At 43.9% G+C, this 24,619-nt stretch overlaps 1 protein-coding gene across 2 annotated transcripts in view; it reads right to left on the bottom strand.

Annotated features, from left to right (window-relative positions):
• LOC307080336 (pleckstrin homology domain-containing family A member 5-like) overlaps positions 1-24,619 on the bottom strand; it is a gene marked incomplete at its 5' end in the record, with an annotated part of 65,491 nt that overhangs the window by 30,195 nt on the left and 10,677 nt on the right. Inside the window, 2 exons of one of the 2 annotated variants that reach the window (XM_079743003.1) lie at positions 370-408; positions 3,141-3,224. In XM_079743003.1, the coding sequence (XP_079599129.1) occupies positions 370-408; positions 3,141-3,224 (123 nt within the window). Of the gene's footprint in view, positions 1-369; positions 409-3,140; positions 3,225-10,152; positions 10,280-24,619 lie in introns of those variants that run through there. The other variant, XM_079743004.1, reaches the window with a different exon arrangement.

The following is a 24,619-nucleotide window of genomic DNA, read 5'->3' as shown; positions in this document are numbered from 1 at the left end:
GGTGAACTTAGGTTGGTGTGCTGAGAATACATAGTAGTAGATATGAATTCAGTTTTTGACACAATTCAACACCAAGCCCCACATCAAGTTTCAAGTACTAAAGGGGTTCTTGGCTTACCGGTGGTTCCTTAATGTTTTTGCTCTGTCAAGCACAACAGTTGGTGCAGACCATGTTACACACCTTGCATGATGTTGGAATGCAAACGCATAACAGGACACTGAGTAAACCTGTATTTAAACACCTCCCAGCCTGTTGTTAGTGTGAAATGATACAGAGCATACATACACAGACAGACAAAGATGTGTGACGGTTGTTTGAACTACAAAGTTAAATACACACGGCATTCATCATACTTGACTGTGCATTACCTTCCAAACACAGAGTGACCCAATTGTCCACAGTTCACGCTATAAGGCAAAAGAGAATTGGGAGAGAAATTTGAAACACAGTTTCTATGAATATGACAGACATTCATTGCATTCAATTGATCAGCATCAGGAGCTTGACATCACGTTAAGATCGGATTTATTCTTGTATGGCCCACTGTATACTTGAGTCTACTCTGTCTCCATCCAGAACTTGGTAAAAGGACCTGATCGCTTCGACTTGAAACAGACCACTTCAACATGATAATTAATACTTTACCAACCGCCTCCTCCTAGAGCATGGACCACACATTCATCTGTCCCAGATTACTAATTATCACGTCAATTATCCTCCAACCTCAGGCAGAGTAGGTCATTAAAAACATGTCAAGCGGAACACGTTCAAAACCTGGGCTTAATAGATGCTATAATTTGACATGTGAATTATGCTAACATTCACTGTAGAATATTAAAGGGCCCTTGGAATCAGCTTCAATTGAATTCAAAGTGGCAGCATAACATATAATTGCTATTTATTTGATGTGGGTGAGCTCAGTCTCAATGACTTTAGTATGACAGCCATCACGAAGCTAGTGGGCGACGTAAACGCCATGATTCACTTTAAGTAAGATGTGCAAGTTAAATCGTTTAAGTTGAAGTTATGCTTACCCATCTATGTAATTATACAACTTTGGTCTCATCTGTATACCAATTTTCGCAGTTGGTTAATTGCCTATGTGATAATTGTATGCATGCAAATGGACTTCGAAGACAAACATTTGTATCAATAAGAACAATTCTGCCTTGCGGATATCATCCCCTACATGCATTTATGAGACTCCTGATTTGAGGTTTTGTGAACGGAGCCGATTAGCAGTCATTTATATCTTTATCCAGGGGACGGGGGAGGCAGCGTAACTTCTTAATTTGCCTTTTTCTTACTGGTCGAGGCAGAGGCAGAGGATCCCCCCCCCTTCTTTAATGTCGCTCAAACACAGCCAACTGCAGGATTAAGAGCAGTATCTCCAATAGACAAGCATCATGTCCGTTTCCTCTGTGCCGTTACCAAGACGTTTGGTAAGCATTTCAACTTTCAGGTGCCTGGATTTGTCGTTTTTGTTGTAGCTACTATGATTAATACCCTATTGGGTACGGATTGAACCCAATAGGGTTCAATCCGTTTTTTCTATCATTTTGGTGAAAACATTTCATGTTTAAACTTGCAATAACACTGTGTACTGAGAGTTTGAGGAACAACAAGGAGGTGATAGTCATGATGAGAGGAATGTGTCAAGAGTGTGTATTATGACTGCTGAAAAATAAACCTGACAAAGAAGCATCCCCTATTCAAGCAGGGGTCAGGTCATGTGTTTTTTAGTCACATGGAAAATGGGGAGATTTTTTGTACTATGAACAGAGAAAAGGGAAGGACGTTGGTTTGGTTTTTAACACTGAATAAGCCAACATTTCTACATAATAAAAAGATGATCTTTTTATTATGAAGTCTATCTTGATGGGATTTTACAAGCAAGCCAATCTGTTTACGCCAGACATGTGAAAGGAAGGCCTGAAAGTTCAGCCAATAGACATTTGGCTAGGTGTATACATTACGCTACAAGGTCTCAATAATCACAGCCTTTCTATAAGAGTCCATCTCCTCCGACAATGAGGATATGAATCCGTTGATGCAACCCACGCTCTTTATTTACATCCACATACTTCCCTTAACCCTCCTGAACAGAGGTCAACACTCCTCTATGTAATTATAAGTGTCCACACTGAAGGAAGTGGAGTGTCTGAAGTTCAGCTTCACCTTCCCCTTCGTGGGAGCTTCTCACTTACTTCCAGTCTTTATCCTGGCTGAGCCTTGTTAAAAAGGGGACGTTAGTTGAACTCTTGTCCTTATGGATGAACTGAACCCTGAGTACGAAGCATGTGTTACCGCTGCAGGTAGTAGGGCAGGAGGTCACATGGGCTTCTCTACTGATGGCTTAGGCTCTTGCATTTGTTCAGACAGCACGGGCATGAGGTCCTCCAAGGTCAAGGCGCTGATAGTGAGCAACTTAACCCTTTCGTAAGCAAACTTAAGGTGCAGGTGTCGCATTCAAACACTGATTTAAAAAACAAAGACATTGTTTGTGGTTTGGCCTTCGCGAAAGAAGGGGGGCGTGGTATCCCCATGAATACAATCGACGCCAACTTTGTAGAACTTTTGTAGAATAGTCTTTCTTATGTGTTCGAGAGCCTAATCCCCTCTGACGCAGCCGTCCACATCAGCCTCCGCAGGACCACACGCACCTCGCCAGCGGTGTCCCCTGGTCATGACGTCGAAGAGTACACTGAGTTGCAATTGGACGACACAAGAAGAACGCCGCTGGCTTTCAGGGCAGTGGAACGCTCACAAACAGAGACTGCCAAAAACATTGGATTTTAATTCTGTTTTCTCTTGATTACGGTCTTATTTACGTGAGAAACAGTGAGAAAATGGAATCAATTTTTATTTTGACTGATAGACCAGACACATACCCATAATGTTCACACAGTATCAAAGCCTCCATACATCTGCCCTCAGCCCCTAGCAGTCCGACATACCACCAGCACAGACCCTACCAGCCACAGGACGACATTGTTGTTGTCAATATGAAAGTGCTGCCATGGCTACGCGTTGCTATGCCCTGATGTCTGATACACATATCGGGCGGTCTAAACTTGTGATGGCAGAGCTCAGCAATGCGGCTCGGCAGCATTTCCAGAGGCAAAAAGAAGAGACTTACTGTTCGTTGACAACAAAGATGCAGTTGTCTTGTGATGGGATGCCGGAGACGGGATGTTTGCAGGTCACCTTCCGCTCATTGTGGCTGGAGGGAGGAAAGAGAGAATAAGGAAAGGAGAAAATAAGTAGGCAGCGAAAACAGCACACTCAGACACTTACAGCTGTCAACAACAATGAGCCTTGCTGTCAAAGCCCATCCTTCAAACAGAGTGGACGAACAGGCCTCTTATTGTGACTATCAAACAACTGGCTTTCTCCAATGAGGTCACCAGTTGAAGACATGCTTCCAAAGGTAGATTAACCAGTAGGTGTGGGGAGAGTAAGTAAATAAATAAAAGGTTGTATTCAGTTGTGGTAGGGCGAAGAAGACGAGAGACTTAGTGAGGGCAGTAGAGGCACAATAGGGAAGCTGTTGTCGCAACAGTGGAAATATTATATGCGAGTTTTCAAATATTTATATTCCGAAATCACTTTCACTTTCACGCTCACATAACAACATAAAAGAGTTTCGCGGACCGCAATGAGCTGAGGTTGAAGTAGGCAGAATACATTGCATATTTGTTCTCCAATACACACAGCCAAATCCCCAACTTTCTAGCAGCACCGGCGACAGAACCACATGGGACCAAATGAACATATCAAATAATAAGTATACACATATATAATACCGACCTTGAATATTGTTTAGTGGTGAACTTCAACATCTTTCAACTCCTTGTTTAGCACGATGCAACACCCTCCAAACTCTGGGATTTATAAGTATTGGCAGCAGTAAAGAAAAGCCTTTCTCAAACTTCATGATCCAGTAGCATGCCTTGCACCCCTGCACTCTCCATCTAATCACAGAGCCATCGAGGAAGCCACCCACCCAGCCGGTCGTGTAATTACACCCACAAAAAAGGCCCTTCCATACTGACGTGATTAGCACCAGGACAGAGACCACACAGTTCTAGGAGCAGGAGGAGGGGCATGGGAAGGCTAGGACGTCTGCAACAACCGAAGCATTCCACTGACGTGGGGTCAGTGACCTGTGTGATCTTCAAGGCCGGAGGGGGTCGCTATCTAGTGGGGTTGCACAACAACAACTGCTCCTCCTACATATCAGGCGATTACAATGAAACGCCATGGATAAGGACTGTATTGTTAGGAGTTGGAAAATAATTGTAATGTATTAAAACAGAAATTGTAATATCTGATACTAAAATGGTTCATCATAATACACAATGTAAGAGGAATGTAGTGCTGGTCTTTCACCCAATGAGTAAAGAGTGTCTGGTAACCCTGCTGTTGGGGGGTTTATCTAATGCTGTAATCCATTTGGATGGTACGCCGGTACGTGCAACTTGTAAGTTGCAAATCTCCCAGCTTTCTTGAGGCATTTCACTTAGGCAGGCCGCCTTTTGGTCGTAGTACCTCGTCGCTTTGAAAGTAGAGCGAGTTCAGTGAGGCCGACTGTACTACTCATCAACAAAAATGTCTGCGCCCGTAAAGAGATTTATTTTCTTTGTATTTGTATCTCGTTGGTCGTTTTAATGTAGATTTGAAATGCTCTTACACACTATATGCCGGTCACCAATTTATGCATTGCACGGTCTTGCTGTGCCTTCAATAGTAATACAATGTAAAGTTGTGTTGTTTGTTTTCGAGCTGGTTTGCTAAAGAGGCTAATGTAGCTAACAATAACAATGACTAGCCAATGAGAAACGGGAAAGCTACTACGACCAAAAGGGGACATGCCTCCGCAAATGTCGCAAGAAAGTTGGGAGATTTGCAACTTACGACTGCACATACCGGCGTACCATCCAAATGGATTACAGCATAAGTATCATCCAGTCATTCACAGGTTACTACTGTGACTTCCTGTACAGACAACGGAAAGACCAAACACTGGACATGCACACTCATTTTAAGACAAAGGAAAACATCCCAGTACCGAATACTATTCCATTCAAACGTCAAATCTTTTCATAATTTAACTCACTTGGCTTTCAACAGAGTCAAACTAAAACCCAAAAATACTGCTTTAAACACGGGCCTCTCGTGCACTGGAACGAGCAAATAATACATATAAAGTATAGGGTTGGGTTCCATTTTAGCCCAGAGTGCAGCCCTCTGCCTCGCGCTAGCCTATAATTACTGGAGGCATTGTTGGCAGGAGGCTGCGTTGTGTGGAATGAAGACGCAGACAGTGCACCGTGCATGGGTTTGCTAATAACTCACTCTTGAAGTTGAAGAGAAAAAGATGCAAGTCAGGGAGATGCAGTCTCATAGCGGTGTGGGACAAGATGCAGGAGAACCACGATGAGCACAAGATGGTGCATAAACAGCAGTTGTTACTGTTACTTTTACATCCGTGTTAGGTTCACAAAGGGCCCTTTATAACTGTTATAGAACGTAGAAAGTCTAAATCAGTCTCCACTCATGGACGGCAGGTGCTGCTGATACTAGTAATAATAGTGAGATGCAGAACTCTACCCACTTCCTCTTATTTTACTGTAATGTCATCAATCAGCCTTTCTTTGAAGCAAGAACACCAACCTACTGGCCAGTAATAGCACCGCTCCCGGCACAGTATATACCATATCTCACACACCCAGAAAATTAGGTGACAGATTACAGGCGTGCAGGAGTAGCACTTTCAGCAGTGTTATGGTAGCTGGTAACGACCCAGTGAAAAGCAGAAAACTCATCTTTGTGAAGTCTGCAGATATGGAGCTCTGCAGCAAGATAAAATGGAAAGCTGTCCAAACTCTTAGTAGTGAAACTGCCTTGAAGATAAAACTAGTGCTCAGGTCAGATAGTATTGAAATGGTCGGGACATGAAGAGCAAAAGCCCCCCCTGGCATTAAATAAGGATCTACAGATGTATTAAATGTGCCAGGTCAGTGTTTATAAGAGTGCTAAGAAGAGGGCTACATCAAAGAGCTGAATCGTCCTCATCATGAAATGGCTGAAGGTTTCATGAACACTCTCCCTTGGATCTGTGTAAAAATACATGAAAAACTGGGAGATGAAAATACGGGAGATGATTTGATAACTAGTAATAATACCCAAATATAAGTATGAACCTTTCGTATCACTAATATATTCCAACTGCATTCCTTCTACCTCTCTTGCAAAGTCCTGGCAAAAGAATTATGAACACAAAGTGATTCCAAAATCCAAAATGAAGGGAGATAATATCTCCAGCAATTATATGGCACATTATTGGCTCGAAGAAGCTATAATCAAAAAGAACATCGGATATTAATTTGTCACAGAACAGAAAAGCGATTGTCAAGCAACCCAGGCAATGCAAAAGTGGCAGCATACCAATGATACCTAATCACTACAACACGGTCCAAAAGGTTACCATTACACTTTTCTATTTAATATAGCAGTTTAAACATTCTTGCCAAAAGCCTTAGCCAACCAACCTTAGCTGCTGCTGCAGCATTCAAAGACCATCACAAGGATGTGGTCTGAGGTCACTGAACTAAAATATATGCAAGCCCAAAGCCACAGGAGCCGTATGGTGAAGGGGGGCATCTGGTAACATTTCCCCTTGAAATTAAGGCAGTAGCCTTTCTTTTTTTTCTGCCCGTCCTTCTAACTTGGGTCTTTCGTGTCCTTTAGAGCCGAGAAGAAAAATGGTCAGGCCGGGAGGAAAATACAGCAGGAGGTCCCAACCCCTTCAGAGACGGACGGTACAGAGAGGCAGGAGCCGTGAGCCGTTAGCTGGGTTGACCCTGTGGTGAGGCAGGGCTTGTTCTTGGATGGATTCTGTTCTGTTCTCCGTCATTAGCTGTGAGTCCTGGTATTAAGGGTTCATGCTCCAGGGGTCAACATGGAAAATGGTCTTACCCTTGCTTGTTTTGGATGTTTTTTTCCCAGCAGGTTTTAAAAATAAAAATACAGTCACTTAAGACAACGACACCACTAACAAACATGTTTACTAGCTAGAAGGCGGACTGGAGTCCAAGGCTGTAAACATGCTCTTCCAATTACTTTATACACAACCATTTAAAAAAGAAAATGTTTTAAAGAAAAGAGAATGGTTTGAATTGACATCATCCCAGATTTAATAGCATTGTCACATCTGTTTGCCCCAGACAATAGTAAAGCTACACTGCGATGATGATTGGCTCTGTTCTGTTCCAGTTCAGGAAGCCACTCAGGCGTATCGAAACAATGATCTCCCTCTGTTCTTGTGTATTCTATAAATACATACTGCCTCCAACTACACTGGAAGATAATTCCCATTACATTAAACTGAATGATGATAGTATACTGTGAAGGCAACCAAGGAGCGTTTTGCTGTAGAACTAATGCAGTAAGGATATTATGGGTTTGGGATCAGCTGGTTGCAAGATCCGGAAGGCATTTGAATATCTGATTGTAACAGGGTTGATGTCATGCTCTACAAACATATCTTTGTCTGTGACATAATGCTACATTGCAGGTGAATGAGGCTATTAATGTGTACAGGTGTACAGAAGAACTGAAACAGCTTACAAATGCAAAATAAGGCATTCCCATCAATAAACACTGCGTTCAAATGTTAAAAGTTGGCAGCAGCTCTACCTGCCCTACTTAGTTCAACTGGTGAGAATAGGGTATGGGTTTACTTTCTACTCTTGTAAAAAGCGAGATCAAATATTTAAAAAGCATGAGAAGGCACTGAAAGTGTATCATGTTAGAAATGTTGACCAACGACACACACACTCACACACACTGTTTAAAGTTTAACTAAATATTTAAGTAATTTGTGGTTTCAGTAGAAGTCAGTGAAACTTAAATACAATTACCTGTACAACTGCAGGCCAAATTACAATGTTATGTGTATGAATTCAGAAATGCTTATTGCCTTCATGGCAAATGCCTCACTTATACTGATTTTAAAGTCTGTGTACTAGTTATTATTTTTGCCTCGTCACTGAAATATTGCGTGGTTACAGTGGTGTGTTTTGAATTTGGTGATCCATGGGAGGGTAACTTTTTGATAGAAATTGTTCAGGACTGCGTGTTCAGAGGAGTGAGAATACTATGAGGCAATTTCTTGAATATGAAATGTTATTTTCACTCTAGTCGGCAAGTCATGAAGGATGTGCTTTCAAAGCAAAAACACAGCGCTGGAGGTTGGGGGCACTGAATCACTTTCAAATGTGGCAGATATTAAAACTTTCTCGCATCAACTTGTGCAAGACGGCTCCTGGCTGCCTGCTCTCAGCATGCGTTTAATAATCATAATAATTGAAATGGGACGGTATGAAAAACAGGAGCTGAAGCTGGAATGGGAGGACATAGCCGGGGGGGTGGGGCTTGTTTCCCTGGTTTCTGCTGTTTTACTGGTTGAATCTTCCCTCTGGCCGGCATAACACCCCCACCCTCCTTGACGTTTTCTCAGGCAGCGAGAGTTGGTTTTTCCAGGGGCTAGCCCCCATGAGACCAACTGTTTTTACTGCAGTCCTCATCGCTGTATTGTTCTAGGCTTGGGGCAGAACAAAGTGTGGTGGGTGAGGAGACGTCAACGCCACTGGCCCACCGAGCTCGGGAAACAAAAGCAATCAACCGAAAACGCCACACATGCAGTCAGAGTGACCTGACGTCTGTGTTGTGGCTTTTCTGTGTGTGTCTCTCCCTCTCTGTCTGTCTCTCTCTCTCTCTCTAGTCTGAAATCACACAGATTAAACAGACTATACACTAGAGTTTAATAGAACACACGCACGCGCGCGTGCACACACACACACACACACACACACACACACACACACACACACACACACACACACACACATCATGGCTTGGAAGAGTGGTCTGTAAAAACCACAACATGCATAAGGTGTCAAGGAGCCAATCCCGATGACAGAAATGCATATTCTTTACAGTGTATAATATAGCCAAGAAAATAAATATTGGGCAACAAACGATACAATTATGCAAAACTTATTGGTGTTGATGGTTCAAAACCAATAATCCCATTTTCAATCCTCAACTTCTATTGTAGTGTTACCTTGATAATTGTGGAAGGAGGGTGAACACAAAGCCATGTGATATAAGGAAAGAAACCTGATGTATATTCTGCTGTATGAAGGACGAAGCAGGCATTTGTGTATGTCTCCCAGGAGAAACCTGATGACTACAATGACAGACTGTTTTTCTTTCTGCCAGCAAGTGATTTGCTAAATAGCATACCACACCCACATCCATTCTGTTTGAGTAGCAGGTTCTCAATCGAACTCAGACAGGGTTAACATTGAAAAATAAAGGCCTACTATTACTTATTACAAACTTGCCAACATTGCCGTGTGTGGGTGTGTGAGAGAGAGAGAGAGAGAGAGAGAGAGAGAGAGAGAGAGAGAGAGAGAGAGAGAGAGAGAGAGAGAGAGAGAGAGAGAGAGAGAGCGTATATAGGGGTTGGTGTTATTTACAGTTTAACCTCAAACAACTGCCTACCTTGAACCAATGCCTAGGGCCTTTACGGTAGCTGGCTACAGTATGGTTTTACACACGCTCGTTTTGTTTTGAAAATGCTATGCCAGCAAAGCAAAACACCCTCTCCACAGACTGATAAAACGTGAAAATTAAAAGGTAAGTCCACATATCCGTTTAATCCACATCCAATATCCGGCTCACTGTTCCCATTGATATCGCTTGGTATTATCTGAAACTTCTCGCAAGTGACCACAATACGATCGGTCCTCCACCCTGTCCGCATTGACGTCGCAGGTCCTTAACATTGCGCACATTGATTAAAAACAGCGCGTCTAGTCAACTATTGCACTCTGGTGTTGCAGCTGCTGTTTGTATCCGTGCAGCCTACCACACGTGCCAAACAAATGATCTCCATTATAGGATATCGACGCAAAAACATGCATGGGATGGGAAAAAAAACACTCGACATAAGCCAGAGAGAACACCTGAGCAGATGGGAAATATACATTAAGACGCACAGCGTCGCAAATAGCCTCATATCACCAATAGAGAACCGCAAATGCACCCGAAATCAATATTGGAAAAACGAATTTACTCACACAGAGCGGCCTCACAAATGTTTCCGAGACAGCCGATCATGTAACCGTGTATCCAGGCGAGGGACAGTGATAAGACGCAGCGAAAGAGCCGACTAAAATGAGAGTCCGGTGAGAGCCCGTTAGCTCGGAGCGTCTCCGGTGAAGTGCGCCTCCTCCACAGTGTTGGAGGCAGAGCAGAGCGTCCCAGCTGACAGAGCGGCGCGGCGGAACGCGTGTGTAGCCAGTAGTAAAAATCGCTGAAACCCGAGAGGCGAGTGATGTCACGCTCCGGATCCAAAGCTAAATGGCGAGAGCAGCCTCGCTGCTCACTCCCAACTCAAAAAGAGGAAAGCGTCGTCCAGGAAGAATAACGAGGAAGTTCGATCGATTCAGGGGAGCCTATACAGAGCCTCTGCTAGGGGAGTGATTTAGAATTGAATGAAATAATACCTTTTTAATTCCCCAAAATGGTGACACCAAAAACAGTAAACAGCTGAAATCGCAAACGTACAAATGAGATTAGATGGAAGCACTGCTGACGAACTTGCTTACATTCTTGATAGCTCAGCATAGATTTGCTTGGGTTTATGTTGTGACTTTTACACTGGAAACGCTGCTGTCATGTGGCTGTGGGGAGACAACTCCTCAAGCAGTGTCACACTCACATACCCAAACAATCAACAAAGTATGGTGAAATATTCCATCAAAAACCCACAATAAGGTTTTCGAATGCGACGCTTGATACAGACAACAAGAGATTGTAATGTTTGCTTTGTTATCCACTTCCGGCTTTCCGAATAGCCCACTCTAACCATAGCTTGTTTGCTTCAATGGGAAGCGGTAGGTGAAAAGAACTGCATATTAAGTAGGTTCAGTAGGGAGCCGGTGACTATTGAGGACATTAAAGCCTGGACTATGACCCCAGGCCCCCCTAACCCCAGATCTAGTCACCAAACAGCTTCTCAGCTTCTCCAGCTATAGACCTGCTGGGCCCAGTCAAAGGCCCAGGAAGACCGTCAATGGCCTCTCACTGTCTGCCTTTCTCCTCTTGTTCTGTGTGGGTAGAGCTGGTTTGAGCACACTCCAGTTCATCCTTGCAGAGCTCACACACTCACACACACACACACACACACACACACACACACACACACACATACAGATACATACGGTATATGTATCACACAGCCTAGAAGAGGTCTCTAGTAGTAAGTCATTATGTTTTTTTCTGAATCCCATCCAACAATTACACATTAACACCATGAGAGGAGAACTTCCTTCACTAGCTCAACTACTAACTAAATAATTCATCATGTATCCATTCTAGTGGCAAGTGTGTGTGTGTGTGGGTGGGTGGGTGGGTGGAGGGGGTCTGAGGGAGGGAGGGAGGGAGAGGGAGGAGGGGTCGGCTAACACTGAGAGCCCCTCGCTTCCCTTGATCCTCCAGGGAGAGGGAGGACCCTCTCATGTTTGAACTGAGAGCCCAGGGGTGCAGAACAGCCAACACACCCCGGGAGGGGAGAAGAAATTGAGGCTTAATAGGACGACAGGGGAAATGGACTATATATCTAGTGACCAGATCCATGCTGGTGGGATGGGAACAAGAAGACCCCCAACCCAACCCCCAAAAGGATCGGGGGGGATATTCAACTCAAGCTGTTCGGCCATCTGCACGCATCCTATTTTTTGTCACTGACAAAAACCAACCTTAAAGTCAAGCTTGTTCATTTGATTTGCATCATCTTGGTATTGACACCCCCTTGTTCTAAACGAGATTTACTCTTAGAGCCAAGCCCTTCACATTCTTGACTTGTGAAATAAAGTTCAGTGAACTTCAGGCCTCCTCCACCTCCTCCTCCTCACATCCCGATCCTGGCTCCAGCAGCCTCGGTTTACACTTCTTAACTGATTACTCGCAGTTAAGAAGTGACGCCGGAAAATATCTACATAGCTCAAACTGTCATGTTCTTTACAAAATAAGATATGAGACGGAATAGATAAAATGGATTAGTGTATATCAACGTAAGACTGGGCCTGGTTGGGAGGAGGGCATCAAGAGGGGAAGGGAGGAGAGGAGAGTAACATGTGTGGATACATCAGAAGGTTCGTGGGAGTCAAACAGCTTGTTTCCTAGAATGTTTTGCCTGGGTGTGGAGACGGCCACCACCCGGCCACACCAAACACACACATGGAACTCCCCATGTTTTCCGTCTGGGCCCAGCAACGTTGCTTAAGTCCAGCTCAAAGCTAAACACCACTTTATGACACTTGGAGGATGGCAGGGGTAGGTAAGCAAAGGGGGTCTTGTTTATTTTATCAAAGCCAAAGCCACTGAACCGTCGAGAGCAGGCTGCTCCCGCCAGGACCGTAGCGGAAATACATGGTTGAGTGGGTGGGCGGGGATGTGATGAGTGGTTGACTGAGCCTTTAAAAAGCCATTTCGGGGAAATGCTTCACGTGGAGAGGCTTGCTGTTAAGCAGGTTAAATATTAAAACGTCTCTGCTATATTTGGAGAGGAAAAGGGACTGGTGTTGCAACACTGTGCCGACATCAAAGACCCAGGTCAATGTGTAAAAAACGATCTAAAAAAATACATATTACAATATACTTTGTGAGCAATGCCAGCAAAACATGAAAAATAATCCTGTGTTTCCCTGTAGACTATGAATCATTATGGTTGCACAGTGGCTACTCAGAGCGGTCAAGCCAAGAGTACCACTGGCTTGATTAGGACTGGGTTAAGGAGCGTTGCACTCCAACTATGGCCTACGCATCACAAGCTGCCTCCCGTCCAAGCAGAGGGAGAGCAATCAGACATAATAGCTACCCACGCAATGCTGGAGAGAGACGGACAGGCAGCGGAAGCTGTGCAGCTTTCACATGCTTCTTCACAGCTCTCAGAAGAAAGGGCCAAAAAATCCTCGGCTTCCTGCCTACTGTCTCTTCTCTGGCCTTTTAACTATGCAAGAGACACCCCCCCCCGCCGCTCTGTGTATGAGGACTAGAGGTTGGTCCAGCGGTACAGCTAACGTTTGTTGCTACACCGCTGCAGGTGTAACATGAGCTCAGGACCAAACAGCAGCAGTCCATTGGAGAAGTTAGTGCTAATTGGGGTGTTTGTTTGCCATCACTCAAACACAATGCACTCGTTCCGAGCCAGTGACGGGGAAAGAGCATGCCTGCATAGAAGGCCCCTTTATCAGCAAGTTCTAAGAGATCTAAGGGAATGTTAGGATATGACCTGACTCTTGAAGGAGAGGAGGCAGGGGGGGGGGGGGGGGGGAGTTATAGCCTATGGCTGAATTAAGTATTTCGGCCTGTAAACCCAAAGTCCCAAGGCTCACTCTAAATCCAGCCTTTCATATTGTCCTGAGAATTATATTATAAAGGATAGATGTTCGTTCTTGCTATTGAGATTGCTAGCCTCACCCGCGCACCCACAGGCACACACACACATACAAAGACACACACAGACTTAGGTTTACTTAATCGAGTGGAGGGCTTGGTTCGTCCTGGCCTGGAAAGTGATGGAGAGTTAAATGTGCGATGGCTCTCAATAGACGCAAGCGGCCTCTCAGCGATGGAGGCTGAGACAGGGCAGGCCCAGCTGTCTCTGATGAGATAAACACAGTGATTGATGATGTACCAAGTGATTCTTGGAGAACAGATGAGCTGGGAGATCCATCTCCAAGAGCTATTTCTAGCTCGGCAGCGCGGATGGATGCATGGTTTGACAAGATTTGAGTAAGTCAATGAGACGAAATTAAGTGTACATCTGCTTGCATTGACTAGCGAGATTAAAACAGCCGGTCGCTGAAGGGTAAACATGACCAGGAAAATCGTATTCTTAAACAGAGAAGGAGGGCTTCAAAACAACGAAAATTATTATGGATAGATCGATAGAAAAGGATTTGAAGAATGTGTCTGCAAATAAAAAGGCTGTTGATAATAAAAGTTATACATTTCCTGGCCGCTATAAAATAAAACAAAGGGGGCAATTTTGGCTTACAAAACAGGCCAATCAATGACGGGAGGTCAAACCTTCGGGCAAACCAGTGAGTTAAGGGAAGTGAACCGTGTCATGCCACATAACGCTCCAGTGATCATAATTACAACTTCCACAAAGCAATGACTACCGGTATTGGGCCTCTCAGAAGAGCCTAGATGATTAATACGAAGCCACCATGCTCAACGGTGACATAAGTTTTACCACATAGGGCCTATTATCTCAGATCTAAACACCCACGAATTCACCCAAGGTTAAGACAATGTTGAATGCACTGCTAGTGATAACATGACAGGGAATCTGCAGGTTTCAATAAATTACACTATACAACGTTTTTAATACCCCATGAAATACATTATAATGCGAATGTCGCAGACACACAAATAATCAACCCGCTAAAAAGTTCCAACAATAGGTCCAACAGAAATCTAAGAACTAACTAAAAACTAAGACCTACACTAATTAGACGCAGGACTTTTTAATACTCTTTTAGCCCTTTTATTTGACATTTAAATATTCCAGACATTTTGAGAATGTAACACCTCCTCACAGAGAACCTGCGTGAAGACAGACGGGAGGCGAGGAGGACCGAAAGAGAGAGGTCAGCATTTTGGTGAACACTGACTGACAGCTGAGCTGACATCACAGGTAGTCAGAGTGTAGGAGCACGGTTGGAAAAGAAGGCTTTGTTTTGACAGACACACTTGCTCCATGGTTGACTGACTCACTCACACTACCAGGTAACACTCGGCCCTTCCTTGGAGTCCTTTGCTGCTTGGACAGCCAAGAACTTCAACGCTCGCAAGTCAAAGCAGCCAATGATGTTGGAAAATCTTAAAACTCCCCAAAACTGAGGTAGAGACTAGACTTTTTCTCCTGTACCCTGATCAAACTCTCAGAGCCATTGGCTTCAATCCCTGCTTCTGACAAGTTGGGTAAATCATCGTATCAAAGCTTCCTTCAGACGAGGCATAGTATCTGCTAATTAAGATTGTGTGTCAACAAGCCAAACTAAAAATGATGCCGCATTGGCATTTTCTGAAGAAAAGGCTTGTGGTTGCATGAGCCAACTCGTTGTTTGCGCAATATTCCATGAGAATGCAAAAATGCTAATGCTAATGCTTTCCACATTACCTAAGGGGCGTGTCCTTGATGGGCCCTCCAAGTCGTAGGTCCCTGGGATTCTCTGAAGTGGACTGGTGGTTGATGATTAATGGCGATCATTTGCATAATCATATTCATATATTTGCATAACTAGTTCATAGCTACGCCATTTTTAACAGAATCAAGAAATTTGTACACCATTTAGGGTCATTTAGTTTTATGGGTCACTTTTCACAATATTTTCAGGGTTCTCGAAGACCTTGAAGGTCCAGCAAAATCTTGTCATATCCATCGAGGCCCATCTATCATGGGTCCTTGAGGCGAAAAGAGGACCGCATACCAAGTGTCAAAGTGTTGACACTTGGTATGTCAAATAATAATACTATAAAACATATCTTTGTAAAGTATGCAATGTTTGGTCCCGTAAGGTAGAGGCACACTGCAATGATATATTCCCGAAGTTTTGGTCGTGGTTTGGTGTTGATCCCTCAAAAACGTTAGGATAACATATTATTCTTCCTCCTCATCTTCTCACAGAAGATGAGGAGGAAGAATAATAATAGGAAACATGATAACAATAGTGTGGCTTGCTTGGCTACCACACTAATGATACCGGATGATGATTTGCCTATGCATCATTTGTAACCTAATGGTTTCCTCGTCAACATTAGACCCTTTGGGAAGGCGCACTGCACGCGTTCTGCGGCGCGTGTGAAACCATGGGTATACCAACAAAACATCAGAGGGATGGGATGGAAGACAGACATGGAAGAGGCAGGATGTAGGGGCCCTGATATATCGGGCGTGTACACGAGGCAAGGGGCGGAAAGCCTTTGCTTACAAATCTAAAATAGCGGGGGCTGTTTCATTATTTCTAAAATCAGACTGAAATTGAAGTCTGGGTATTTTTTTAAAACAGTAATGTTAACAGAAAAATGCTGTTTGATAGTTTTATACCGCACGCTCCGGAGGGAAACCCCGCCTCTGGCAGACACACTTACGCTAGCCATGTGGAACCTAAAAAACCACCCTCCAAAAGCATGTCTGGTTCGGCTGTGCTGGGAGGCTGGGCTGGCAAAGAGACACAGATAATTTGTTTCAGCCTAGGCCATAAATATGAAAGGGGGCCTGTTGTGCCGGCATTACAGCAATTAGACAGCAATTAGAGGGGGGATTAGCTGGGGTAAGATACACTATTACCTCTAAATAGGCCCTTAGAAGCGCCCCTTTAAATTTCAATAGAAATTTCCCTGAACCTATTATCTTTCCATGGAGCAGGAAGTGAGGGTTTGTCTCCAGCCCCCCTCGCTTGACGCTCAAATTACTAATAGTTGTGCAGTCAGAGAGCCTAAAAGATAAAGGCTTGGACATCATCATCATTCCCTGAGGACAAAGAGAGAGTGACCGTCTGGCTGACACACACACACACACACACACACACACACACACAGGCAATGGGTATGAGTAAACAAACCAACAAACAGAGTTACAAGTATAGTAAACAGCAGCCGTGAAATATAGAAGAAAAACACCAGCGGAGAGACAATGGATAACATCAAGTGAGACCGAGCGTGAAATTCTAATCCAGCCATGGGAAAAGGCATTTCCCTAAACCCCTGTCCTCAATGATTCACAAATAAAGTCGTCACGGCACCTACACAACCACTCGCCAAGGACAAACAATGGTCGTCCACACCTCTAGCACCCTCACGCTGCACCTAGTCACAGGCAGAGGTGCTGACAGTTCATTGTGAGTCTAATGAATCCGGTGCGATGGGTCTGGAGGTGTAATCACGCTTGGTGGGGTGTAGATATTAGCGGGCTAGAGTGTGGATTTAATGAGGCCAATGAGACGAAAGCCGAGCTCTGGAGACTGAGAACCACAAGAACCAGCCACCCGAATGTTTCTTATAAACAACGCCAGAGGAATAGACGGTAACAGCCCCTCTTTTCAACACGTAATGAACATCGACTACTAGTACGTTTAACGTTGAAATGTCTCATTGGATGCTTCCCCTGCTTTGCATGAGCACAGAGGAGGGGACTGACAATGCGAATGCTCTTGTCTCTATTTTAATAATAGCCAGACCTAGTTCTGCTGTTTTGCAGGAAGGGGCGCATAGAACTGTTATTAAACCCCGTATAACAGATAAGAACCATAATCATTTCGTAATTACATACAAAAACATTCATTACTCTACTTAAACAGTCAGTATTACGAGATTAAAGGTTTACTATCCGTACAATTTTGGGCAATTTGATTAACATCAAATGGATATATTTACATACTTGCAATCCCATTTAGGATTTGCAGCTGTAGCTAAGACTGCCTTCTGTCAAACTACAGGAATATGCTTGGTTCTAATCTTTCAGGAGAGGAGAAGTAATGCAACAAACCCAACATGTTATTGCATATAGGTTAAACGTAACTGTCTCCTTGTCTTCCCTAGCAAATAAGGTTAACGACTCTCAAACAAACATGCATGTCATCAAAAATTCTTAATTGCTTACCAAGAACGTTGCATCGCCAATGCTATTGAAGTGTTCAATAGGGAATGGTAAAGTTAAGTCGTAAAAAATGTAAATGGTTGACACGCTACCACTCAGAAGAAACGCAGTGGCTGAGATGATAGTAAACACAAGTGATTGAGTGAGTAAAGGAGAGTAAGAGTGCTGGTACTGAGGCGTTATTTTGCCGCTCAACTTTAAGCCATAGAGCGCATGCTGGGCACGGTTGAGCTGTAGGTCCAGACACCCTGCCGTGACCTAGTTCCATCCAAGCCAATGAGGTGGTGTAAAAGCTATCAATGAGACGTCATATATGAACATGTCCACCAATCACACACACAAAAAGCCCAATTCTAAATCGTTGATCCCACAATACCCAAGTGAACCATTGCGGATATATTAACCTTGACTACATCAAAGCATTTTTGATATTCACCTCCACAAGCAAGACACAGAGACTGCAGTCAGAGAGAAAAAGAGAGAGAGATGGAGTGACACAGCGAGATAGAGAGAAGATAATAGAGAATAGTGTGTGCTGTGTGACAGATCTTCCAGTGACACTGCTATTGACGAGCAGATTATGGGATAGAGTGCTGCTCTAGTTTCGCTGGTTCCAACTCTAGCCCCTGGCATGAAAGGACAGCAGTGGCCCAGTCACATACAGGGCCTGGCCAGGCTGGAGGTATACATTGAGAATGCGAGGCGATGCACATTTTTTCTTCTCATATAAATAGTAGGCCTATTTGTAGGACTTGGGAACGGAGAGCTTTTAAGATCCACGTGTGAGAATGCGCATGCATATGTCACTGTGTAAAATGTCACAGAGCGCATGCCTGTGTGGTTGTGGGTATAGTAGGGTGCAGATGCACGCGTTGGAAATAGCTTGATTAGGTTACAGGTGCACGTGTTGGAAATGCCTGATGAGGTCGATTATTTGATTTGCGCCCACGTGTCAGCCTCTGGCAGGTACAGAGCAAACATCTGTCAGGAACAAACAGGGCCGGGAGATCCTGCAGCAATGCAGTGAGTCTGCAGCACGATAACAAACGCGGACTCCTAACACTTGCTGTTTGGCGAGGCCATGATGATTCAGTCATGGGTTTGAGTCATGTGGGTCATTTACATGTGTTTTGGTTGAAAAAGAGGAAAGACAAAAACAAAGCACATTCGAAAAACACGTGGCTTTGGGACACGTTTTATTTGATAGCATGCAAATGAGGATGGGGATGGTTTATCAGAAAAGGAATAACTAAAGAGCTAAACTTCCCTTCAACAGCAGTGCAAATTATTTAGTTCCTAAGGCAAAATCAAAACCAACCTTAGGATCCATTGTAAATTCCTGGTTCACAACCAAGCAGGACATTGCAACACACTCGGCTCGCGTTAGCCGACATGCCCGTTCATGCACAGTCAAACTTCAAAACAGCAGCAACACCAGAGCCCTGCGGTGCTGAACAGCTGCTTGACCTTTTCCTTTCCCTTCTTCCTGAAGCTATCACTGCATGTATGGACTAGGAGGGTCTGAATAGGCAGCACGGTATGCCCTCACAGCAAAAGACAATCAAACCAGCCAGCCGACCCCATGCAGATGTGACCTCCTGTAAATCAATGCTGCAAACAAGGCCAATCAATCCTGCTCCAAAACAATGGAGTCAGAGAAGGGGAGACACCGGTCAAACGAGGAGATAGTGCAGACAAATAACACAGGCCTGTTTTCTTTTTTCATTCATGTGGCCTATCTCTGGCAACGTTGTGTCTTGCCACAACAGCCTATCAGGGGCAGTAAATCAAACGTTGTAAATCCTAAAGGCGTGAATGTGTTGCGCCAGACACAGGGCTAGTGGAGGGAATGGTTTAAAAACACGGTTGGCTGTGCAGTTCTATGCGGTGGATATCATCCTGTGTGTATGCAGGTCACCCTGCAGTGGTGGTGGTGGTGGTGGTGGGCTGGTGGCTCCACTACCTGCCCTAGTGCACCTGCTGGGGCTGCTGTTGCTGCAGCTGTACCACTCCCCCAACCAACGCCTCAGAGTGGAGGAGTAATAATAGAGCACCGCAAGCCGAGCCTCCTCGTTTCTCCATCTCCCAGCCAAAAACACACGCCCTTTAAAGCAGCCGTGACCACTGCCCAGGGATAGAGGCTCCACGTTAATGTAACGACAGCTCCCTTCCGGGCCCCCCCGGATACTCTGACCGACAGCTGTGTGTGTGTGTGTGTGTGTGTGTGTGTGTGTGTGTGTGTGTGTGTGTGTGTGTGTGTGTGTGTCTGTGTGTGCGTGTGTGTGTGTGTGTGTGTGCGAGTGTTTGTGTGTATGTTTTTAAACTATGTTATGTCATGAGCGTACTCTGTTGACCGTGACTTAACATTGAGACACTAATAGTAAGACTTAAGACATACGGGGAGTAAACTGGGCAGAATTCCTCAACCAATACTCCAAAGAATTGCCAAACACACTCGCACACACACACACACACACGTTCAAACACACACTGTTGTTTACGTCTGGTCTCATCAAAGCAGATGTAGCTGTAGCGAGTGACAGCATAAGGGAAGGATTACGCGCTCGGTTTCTGAATTAGTCGTACTAATTTAGGGCGTCCCGGTGATAAAACAGCAGTGTGGCAAGAATACCAGCAGCACAGCTCTGGGCGCTGCGCAGCATTACTAAATTAACGCGAAAAAAACACAATATATCACACGATTTTAAACAGTTATATAGCATGGTAGTATATTAGCATATAAATAGATAGACATTTATCCTTCTAAAAGTACACAATTTAAAGCATGGCACACTTCCTGTTGTTTTCCTAAAATTTTCTGCTAATTTAGTGTTAATGATGATTTCACAGAAATTTCATTACGGCCCAACAGGCGCACACACACACACAAACACACACACACGAAAACAAGAAGAAAACATGCACACACACACACACACACAGGCAGATGCACACACGCACACACACACTCACACACACACACGACCGCCCCCCCCGCAGTGCCAACACCCTGCACTCCGTCGGCCTGCATTCTAAATCCCGCGAGAGGGCGGGGACTCCCCCGGCTGCCGGTTTCATCCTCATCCAGTCCAGGGAACATCTGTGACTGAAATGTGGGAATAAGAGAACGGCGTTTGCAGACATTACACAGAAGCCTTCGGGGGGGACAGAATCAGACGGCACGAACACGTCACGCCACCCTCAACGTCACACCATCACCTCAAGGCTGCGAACGCCCACATTTCTGACTCGCCGCTCTGGGTGCGAGGGGGACAACTAGGGGCCCCTCTAAACCACGCGCTTAAGTGCCACTTACCTGAGAGGAGGATTCAACATTAGGAGGCGCACGGTGAGGAAATGCGTAGGAAGGAGAAGAAAACAGAAGAGACAAAGACAGAGTACTGTAAGTGGGCTGAGCTCCAAGTCGAGGATGACAGACGCGGACTACGAGGAGATCATGGTGACTAGGAAACAAACACAGATGATGTGATTCTCACTTGCGTGTCATGTTGAAGTGAGATATGCTACAGTGTGTTGTAACACTAGGTTCGATCATACTATAAATTCTCATTTCTTGGCTGAATGAAAAGGAAGAAGATATGCAACAATGTGTATCACACCATGATGTAATATAAGGCGTGTAACAAAAACACATGGAGGAAAACATTTTGGAGAGACATTTGATGACGATATGGTTCATTGTGGTGAACCCTAGTGGGAGTCACAAGGAGGGCCAGAATATTTGTGGTCACCAATGTTATTGTTGTGTAAAATCCCCTTGGATATCTGTGTAACATGCTGTATGCAAACAATACAATACTGCCCTCTCATGGCACAAGTATCTGAATTGTAGGCCTTTCTAATTGTAATAAAAACAAGGCCAAGAACAGAAGACAAAGGGAAAGAATATCATTGATCTACTTATAATAAGAAATACTAATTGTAGGTGTACTTCAGATGCCAAAAAGTTAAAAATGTACTGCCAAAGATGGCAGGATCTTTAAGAGGTAATTTTTGCTGAATTTGCGATGCAATGAGACTGCCCTCTGCTGGTCAAAAGAAGTGTTCACAAATAGTGAACACTGAAACTGAGACTGACACTACACTCAACAGTCCTAAAAGCCCAATTCTCACAACTAGGACTAATACTTAAATTATAGTTGATGTAGCATGGCGGTGCTACAGTGCTAAACTGCAGCCACCCCCCCAACACATCACAGGAGCTGATCATGTGAGTTTGTAAAAGGGATCAGAGACAGGGAAAGAACAGGCTGTTCTAGGTCAGGAGTGCCAGCAATTCATTGTAAACAGTGAGATTTATCTCATGTGCGGAATCCCACACATACAAACAAATCACACATGCACACCATTTTTTTTGTGTTTTGCCATGTCAGTGTTCGTCTGACTTTCTACACATGCATAATTATCTAAAGGATGCTTCAAAACAAGAACCATAACCATATATTATATACATAATATATAATACAAAATATAGGTGTATATATATATCAGAAAAGTCTTGAGATCCAATACAGAACCATATACTGGCGTCTAATATATGGTATAAAATGAGACAATATTCTGCAGTAGCAACACACATGACTTTGTTTGTATCTAAATCGCAGTCTGCCAGACGATAAACCAGTATTTTTTCCTTGCTGATGTATATTAATATTTTCACTTTGAAATAACTTCAAGACAAAAGAGGATACAAGAGCTTATCAAATAATGAATCTGTGCTCCACTGCATCACAGCACACATGACAGAGAGTGAGGTATTTCAATTCTCAATGCTGTGCTTCTTTGCCCTGCTGTAGTAACACCTAGCATCAACACACAGGCGGATGCAACAGAGACACAGCTCCTACATAATAATAAAAATGTGTGACGCTTCTATCTAAAGCATCTTACATGAACACTATCAGTCCATACACTCTTATCAAGGGGGGCCCCTTAGTGGGAATCAAACCCCTTACTCTAGAGGTTAGCAGGTTTGAACCCCTTACCCTAACCCGAAATATGGGTTGGCTTGAATTAGGAGGTAGAGCAGGTTGACTTCAAACCAGAAGGTTGCCAGCTCAAGCCCCAGCTCCTCCTAGCTGAGCGTTGAGGTGTCCCTGAGCAAGACACCTAGTCATAACTGCTCCCAACGAGTTGGCTGTCGCCTTGCATGGTTGACTCTGCCGTCGGTGTGTGAATATGTGTATCAACAGTTGTGCGTCATGTAAATGGCAGTGAGTACCATGCTCCACCAGTTGAGCTATACAAAGCCATCATTTTTTATTATATTTTTATTTTGAATAATAGCTTGGTAGCTATTATTCAGTAGACATTCAGGGTAACTTATATTTTGGCAACGTGCAGCTATGCACGCATAAACAGATAAACTGTTGCTTATTGAGCTGGTTTAAATAAAGACCAAAGCAATCTGTGATATAGTTTGAGACAGAGGAAGACGGAACACTGGAGTATTTTCAACTTCTGCGCTATCTTTAGAAGCAGCTTCATTATTTTTTAACGACCTCTACGACATTACTAGAAAATAATGTAACCACATCGAACGATCCGGAAATGATGCAGCAGATGTATTTGCTGAAACCAAGTTTATGAAATCAAGACCCTCTTACATAAGAGACAGAGCAAAGGGCAGTAAAATGAAGTGAAATGAATGAGATGTTATAAAATTATGACTTTTCTTAAGCGGTATCATGACTCTCATGGGAAAAAGGACAACTTAGAATACATGTTGGAACAGACAGGATGTAACTCGAAAACAAGAATCAAATTAAATGCCATAAAATCTGCTCCTCATAAAGGCAACTGGATCATATCTCCATCATTGCTTTAGTTCTGTGACCGCAGAAGTAGTCGCCAACATCTTAATCGTATTTTCCGTCAATTAGATATAAATCTTCCCGTTTCATGCTCTCATACTAGAAGTAAAAACACGCCAATCTGCTTTTCGAATGAAACTGAAACCAGAGGCAAACAGTGTCACAGAAAGTACACTGACACAGAGTTTCTTACTAGTGAAGTCATGTTTTCACAATGTGACCTATACAAGGTCCCGTTATTGTTGCAAATTTTATTAAGAAGCATATTTCATGCTGACGGTAACCGCTCAACACTGGATTCATTCCCACACTCACGAGAGCTCAGGAGCAGTGTGTGAATGGAGGCCCACTGAATAAGTCCTGCTCATCTATCCCAGGAGAGAACCTCAGTGCAGTCAATTGGTAGCTCACAGTAATAGAGTGGGAGGGATCTGAGAATGCTACACTAGTATTACCTTCCAAGAGGTTCATGATTAGAATACATAATTGACTAAGTTAACTCTAGTATCAGTCAATTGGTTGTGTTTAGTAATATCCTTTCAGGCCTTTTGTGGTTTGCTCTGCAGATTACCAACTTTAATGTGGAGCAAAATCTGTTGACGTAAATACGTTATTACACATCAAAAAAGGTCATTGGGAATACTTATAGCAGAGAGAGACACATCTTTTAGTTCAAGTGTTTTCTCCAATACCTTGCTACGTTTGCTCCACTCAGACTGATATCAAATGTCATTAGGGCTCCTGAGAACATGCCTGAATACTCAGCAGGTACTCTATCCACTCGCACTTGGACAAATTACCAGAACAAAACCAATCCAACCAATCCAATCATGCTGTCCAATGTGATACACTGTGTATATAACATTTCCATCTACAGAAAAGAGCCAATTTCAAGTTTGGCAGCACGCCAACGGCAGGAGTCGTTACAATCACGTTGAGTTTGAGTTGACTTACTTCACACACATTTTTAACACACACGTTAATAATACTCAATAAGTGACTGACAATAGAAATAGGGCAGTACACAGTTTACACATT

Source organism: Pollachius pollachius (genome assembly GCF_949987615.1).
Source record: "Pollachius pollachius genome assembly, chromosome: 9".
Classification (NCBI taxonomy): domain Eukaryota; kingdom Metazoa; phylum Chordata; class Actinopteri; order Gadiformes; family Gadidae; genus Pollachius; species Pollachius pollachius.
The sequence above is the reverse complement of the archived record's forward strand: the minus strand, read 5'-3'. Positions and strand labels throughout refer to the sequence as shown.